The sequence below is a fragment of the Meles meles genome, chromosome X (assembly GCF_922984935.1).
Source record: "Meles meles chromosome X, mMelMel3.1 paternal haplotype, whole genome shotgun sequence".
Classification (NCBI taxonomy): domain Eukaryota; kingdom Metazoa; phylum Chordata; class Mammalia; order Carnivora; family Mustelidae; genus Meles; species Meles meles.
The window spans coordinates 63,081,720-63,088,539 of NC_060087.1; the positions used below are offsets into that span (position 1 = coordinate 63,081,720).

General features: G+C 38.4%; 1 protein-coding gene across 1 annotated transcript; it reads right to left on the minus strand.

Annotated features, from left to right (window-relative positions):
* Positions 1–2,984: 2,984 nt before the first annotated feature.
* ZCCHC13 (zinc finger CCHC-type containing 13) lies at positions 2,985–3,548 on the minus strand. Its single transcript, XM_045996054.1, has one exon. It carries the CDS (start codon positions 3,498–3,500, stop codon positions 2,985–2,987), a length of 516 nt encoding a protein of 171 aa, XP_045852010.1. The 5' UTR covers positions 3,501–3,548.
* Positions 3,549–6,820: the final 3,272 nt, after the last annotated feature.

Below are 6,820 nucleotides of genomic sequence, written 5' to 3' on the forward strand. Positions count from 1 at the left end.
TATATGAGGTAAAAAAAAAAAAACCCAGGAAACTCACTGCGGTGTAGTTCCTTTGACCCAAAGGCCTTTACCCATCTTTATCTTCCTACCTTCCAGAGTCTTTTTTTTTTTTTAAAGATTTTATTTATTTATTTGACAGATAGAGATCACAAGTAGGGAGAGAGGCAGGCAGAGAGAGAGAGAGAGGAGGAAGCAGGCTCCCTGCCAAGCAGAGAGCCTGATGCGGGGCTCGATCCCAGGACACTGGGATCATGACCTGAGCTGAAGGCAGAGGCTTTAACCCACTGAGCCACCCAGGCGCCCCCTTCCAGAGTCTTTTTATGTTTGTTTTATAATGTTCAAGGTTTTTATTGCACTGAATGGGAATAGGTAAAAATGCATCTATTCAATCTTCTTGGAAGAAGAAGCATCATTAGCTCTAAGTTATTTGTGAGATGTTTTGTTATTTTGTTTTTAAATTAGAAATTTGAATTTGATAAAACTCCTTTTTAGCCTTTATTGATAAAATGTGCTTTCCTGTTTGCATCTACAAATACTGAGGAGAATATAAACAGCTTTAATTAAACTTCTCTGGAGAATGTTATGTAGTTGTTTACCCCAACTTAAGCAAGTTGTATGCCCAAGCATACAGCAAAGGTTTAGACTCAAGTGCCTCGAGGGGCCTGGAAGGTGAAGTTAATGAGAAAGGAGTGTATGTTGGGGTTTTTGCAAGATTATGGGCAGTAGTGGGTGCTGGAGTCAGAGGGGGAACATGTGACTTGTCAATAGGGAGAAAATGCTACTCACCTTCATCTAAATGCTTCCATGCAGAAGTGGGTGACTGCTGCTTCCTGATCTTTGTTTTACATTCCAGAGAGACCAAAAATAAGAATTTCTATGGAAAATGTTGCAAATTTTAAATGTTGACATCTAATTCATGAATATTGTTAAACAATATGCAGGCCAGACTAAACACAGTATGGACCTGATTCAGTAAAAGGACTACTATTTTATAACTAACACAAGGATACTAATGTCAAAATAAGGCTTCCTTTCCTCTTAAACTGGGGGTGGGGGAGGGGAATGCCTAGAAAGAATGTAAAAAGGACTTAAATGCTGGGGCACCTGGGTGGCTCAGTGGGTTAAAGCCTCTACCTTTGGCTCAGGTCATGGTCCCAGGGTCCTGGGATGGAGGGATTGAGCCCCGCATTGGGCTCTCTGCTCAGTGGGGAGCCTGCTTCTCTTCCTCTCTCTCTGTCTACCTATGATCTCTGTCTGTCAAATAAATAAATCTTTTTTTTTTTAAAAAAAAGGACTTAAATGCTGAGTGTGTTCTTTATAAAAGGACAAAGCACATTTCCCCCCTCCAACTCTAAGCCAAACTCCTAAGGACATGAGAAATGAAATTCTAGATTGTTTGCGGGGGTGGGGGGGCGGGATTCAAATGCAGAGATTTGTGTTCCTCCTTTCCTGGAGCTTAGCACTATGATGAGGCTCAAGAATTTGTTTGGTTCAGAGTGATGTAGGGGTTTCATGTTGTGTCTTGGCAGATTGAACTGAGATTGCTTCACTTAGGGGCTAGGAGTGTACCTGACTTTATCTTGTTGCAGCAGCACACAATGACAGAATCAATTTCTAGGAACACAAGAGGGTCACAGAAGTTGAAACTCAGCTGCACTGAAGGGATCTTTTAGATGGGAATGAAGGGTTACACATGAAGTTTTATGGAGGTTTATAAAAGAATGTGGTTTCAGTTATAAAATCAGTTACAATCTCTTTGGCCTCATGGGTTTATAGACCAAAATTGTACCCTATACACTATCTGTTCTAATATAAATTCTATCACATCCTAGGTTTGACATTGAGTTATTTTCCAAATCATTTTTTTCATTACAACTTTAATCATGGTTACCTCCCCCTTCCCAAGTTTTATTTAAAATTTAAAAGTACCTTTTCTACTTTATAGAACTTCCATTGTTTTCCAGATTTGATCTTTAAAAATAGATTCCAGCATTTGAAACTGAACATCTTTATATCTGTGACACCACATTTTTTCAGAAACTCCTAAATATAATTATCCTATGAAAATAGGTATTTTTTTCAGCGTAACAGTATTCATTGTTTAAAATTGTCACAGTCCCAATCAATGTTTAATGTTAATGTTTATACTTGTTAGATTTTAAAAAACATGTAAGTCCAAACTTTGTCATTTGTTTATGTCAACCATTTGTTGCGAAGGTTTTTTTTGTTTGGTTCTCATTGCTCTCTCTCAAAGCTACTTATATATATTATACACATTTTCTGGTTTATTTTCATTAAACTGTACACTCTATGCAGGGCCAGATAGAGATGTCTTTCCAACATTATTTAAAAGTCAATGAGGTCAGATAATTCAAAACAGTCAATATATAATAAAGTTAAAATTACTTTGACAAGACCATAGACATTTTTAAAATCAGCTTTATTTATCAACGAATCTCTGAGGAAATGTCACTTCCTCAGGGCACTTTGTGTATCTAAGACAGAGCTACATGTTACCTCCCCAGCATATTCTATCCTTTTACCTGGTGTTCTTTTTCTGTATAGTGATTTATCTTCACTGACACTGTGTGTTATTTGTTAATAGATTCTAGGCCTGTGTTCCCAAAATGGATCTGATTTGTTCACTGATATATCCCCAATTCCTCCAGTGGTGGCTGGCACACAGTAGCAGTTAATGAAATGTTAAATCAAAGTACAAAGAACCAAAAATTGTCTAAGGTCTAGAATGACTGTCCAATAATCAGATTCACCAGTGGCGCAGAAACACATTAATGACATTTAAAAGTGAACAACTTCTTTTGAGATTTTTTTTTTCCAGCCCTTTCCTCCTTCAACATGGTAAATGAAGCTCACTGGCCTGGGAGTTGCCTCCATCTATCAACTTTTGGTCAGTGAAGAAGTTTCAGAGAAAATAATACAATTATCAATCCACAAAAGGGGGGGGAGGGGACAAAGGGGGAAAATTAAGCAGTAGCCTCAATGGGGCATTCCCTGGCCAAATGGCCGGACTCGCCACAGCGGTAGCAGTTGACTTCGCTTGCTTTGCTGCAGTTGATGGCCACGTGGCCGATTTCACCACACCGGTAGCACTTGACTTGGGTACAGTCTTTCTGAATATGGCCATATTCACCGCAAGAGTAGCACTTCGGCTCTTCCTGACGGTCACAGTCACGAGCCAGATGGCCTGGTCGGCCACAAGTGTAACAGCACTGCTCTCTCTCTCTCTTCGGCTCCATACAGTCTTTAGCGATGTGACCACTTCTCCCACAGTTGTAGCAGATGTCCTCGAGAAGGTCACAGTTCTTAGCATGATGGCCAGACTCACCACAGCGGTAGCAGATGTCAGATAGGTTTGTGGAACTGCACGGAGAACCTCTACCACGGCCTCTGGCTCCGCGCCCTCGACTCCCTCCTGCCCTAGGACATCCCCGGGCCCAGTGGCCAGACCGTCCACACTTGAAACATTCGTTACTGCTCATGGCTGCAGTGAGATCTTAGGGTGAGCTGGCCCACCACTGCCCCGGAGGCTCCGGGAGGACTCCCCTTACGGCGGCTTAGAAACAAATGGCCGTTTTTCTCTAGGGACCTCAGCAACGTCACAGAAGGTTTGCACACGGCCCCAGTTATGTGTCACAGACATTCCAGCTGCCCTTCCCCCCACCCCGCCGGCCCGCCTGCCCGCCCTTTCCCTCCGTCCTGGAAGCCAAAAGCGTGGCTGAATGTTGATCTTCTCTGCCTTTTTTTTTTTTTTTAAAGATTTATTTATTTATTTATTTGAGAGAGAGCAATTATAAGAGGGAGGAGGTCAGGAGAAGCAGACCGCCTGCTGAGCAGGAAGCCGGCTGTGGGACTCGATCATGGCAATCCAGGATCATGACCTGAGCCAAAGGCAGTCGCTCAACTAACTGAGCCAGCCAGGCGCCCTGTTTTCTGTCTTTTTAAAAAAAAATAAACACGTGAATCTTTAAGGTTATTTGAATCCTTCCCTGTTCAGAAAATATACCCTATAAGATTTCTTATACTTAAGAATTAGATCTTCGTGATCTAGTACATGAGGACGTTTTTACATATGCCCTATGGACATAGGAAAAATAGGTATGAGATGTAGCTAATCCAGTAAATGAAAGAAACTATAGTAAGTTAGTTTTCTTTCTTGTTTTAAAAAAATAAAATACAAATGTTCATATAGGACACGTAAGGTAGGGAAAAAAAGTCTTTAAAATGCCACAGTGAGGGGCACCTGGGTGGCTCAGATGGTTTAGGGTCTGCTTTGGCTCAGGTCATGATCACAGAGTTCCTGGAGCCAGCCTGGAATCCAGGTCCCTGCTCAGTGGGGAATCTGTTTCTTCCTCTGCCTCTCCCACTGCGTGGTGCTCTCTTCCTCTCTGTCAAATAAATAAAATCTTAAAAAAAATAATAAAATGCCACAGTGATACTTACTCACAATCTTGCAAATTTTATTGAGGGAATCCTAGTTTTCAACATAATCACCACCATTTAAGTTATAAAACATAAGATGGAAGCAGTCAATACAAAAAACACTATCACTTGGAAAATAAATTACAAAACTGTAATTTAAATATTGGACACATTTCCTCTCTGTTGTTTTCCAAATTGTTTATATCTTACATAAACTGCATAAAGATTTATGGACATGTTCATTTATATAAATATACAAGTAAGTATGGAATACTAGACATTGAAATACCAACCATAGCTATTTTGGATTTATATGATTGAATACAATTTTTTTCTCCTTATTTTCCTTCTCTGTACTTTTCAACTTTTGAAAGAGTTTAGGTCATTGGTAATTTTATTTTATTTTATTTTAAATTTTATTTATTTATTTGACAGAGAAAGCGAGAGAGCACAAGCAGGTGGAACAATAGAGGGAGAGGCAGAAGCAGGCTTCTCAATGAGGGACTCAATCCCAGGACCCTGGGATCATGACCCTAGCTGAAGGTAGGTGATTAACCATCTGAGCTACCCAGGTGCCCCTGTTATTGGTAATTTTTAAAACTCATAATAAACATTTTTCTTTAAGTTACTAGTTAGCCATGTGTTTTGCATATGAATTTTTCTCAGGCCCGCAACACAAATATATTTGGTAAAACAGACATAAGAATAGTATATGTAGCCATTGGTTTTTATTTTCAATATGTTTTAATTGGAGTTTGCAACTGGTTCCATAAATGCAATGACAAAGATAAATATTTTCAAAAATTAATAAACGTTTAGAGCCAAAGAGCATGAGCAGTTGCCATATATATAGTAATGAAATGAGGTTTATTCATAAACAATTAAATGATGCTGCATAAATGGTTTCAAAAGGCAAAAATCTCTCTGTGGTTAAAATTTGATATGTGTTTATTAAATTAAACTTATGAATTATCACATTTATTTCCCTTTAGGTTTATACTTGTATTAAAGTAATACATGCCCACAGCTTAAAGTATTGATTTTCAAGCAACTTTAATTGAGACATGAAGTAAGATATGCATTTTACATCACGATAGAGGATATATGTGTGTGTGTGTTATAACTCAAACAAATTTTAGGAAAAATATTTACTTTTAATGTGTGCAATGCCTTTTGATGTTTTCTTTTAGGTATTAAAAGAATAATTTACTCATACCAATAAATTTGATAACGTAACAAAATGGACACATTTCTTATAAAACACAACCTACCATAAATGATACAACTAGGAAATCTGACAAGTTCTCTATCCATTAATTTTTTTTAATTTATAAACTTCCAGTAAATTTAAAATAAAACCCACCTGACAATTAGGATCATATAATAATATAAGCTATACACCAGAATGTGTAAAAGATGTATATGGCAAAAGGGAACTTAAAATGATGAAGTAACTATGAAATTTATATATCTATATCTATATACCTTAAGTTCATTATATCACCAGTTATATTTTCTAGCCTAGAACTGTTGGGTAAGACAAGGGGAAAGAGGAAATTAATATTCATTTAATATGTACAGTACACTAGACACTATGGCATACATTTTGAATTAACAGGGCAAATGATTTCTTTTTTTTAGATTTTCTTTATTTATTTGAGAAAGAGATAGCAAGAGAGAGCACAAGTGGGGAGTAGAGGGAGAAGCAGGCTCCCCACTGAGCAGGGAGCCCAAAGCAGGACTCAATCCCAGGACCCCGAGGTTACAACCTGAGCCAAAGGCAGATGCTTTACCGACTGAACCACCCAGGTGCCCCAGGAGAGCAAATGATTTCTATAAGGAAATATATTCTTCCCTGTTTTTCTTGAAACTTGAGATCCTGAAAATCTAATTCAACTTAATATTACGGGAAGACAACATGAAATTTTGAAGAGAGGTGATGAATTTGTGAGCCCCTGCAACTCTTTTTGTTCCCCCTTCAGGCAAACACCCTAGTTTTATTATTTTTTTTTTCTTTTTCAAGTTTCTATTAACTTCTAGTTAGTTAGCACACAGTGTAGTATTAGTTTCAGGTGTAGAATTTAGTGACTCCTCACTTACATGCAACACCCAGTTCTCATCACCACAAATGCCCTCCTTAATACCCATCCCCTATTTAACCTCCTCTGCTCCCCTCCCCTCCAGTAACCTTCAGCTTGTTCAGTATAGTTAAGAGTCTTTTTCCTGGTTTGCCTCTTTTTCCCCCTCTATGCTCAGCTGTTTTGTTTCTTAAATTCTACATATGAGCAAAATCATTGGTTTTTGTCTTTCTCTGACTGACTTACTTCACTTAGCATAATACTTTCTACCTCCATCTACATCATTGCAAATGACAAGATTT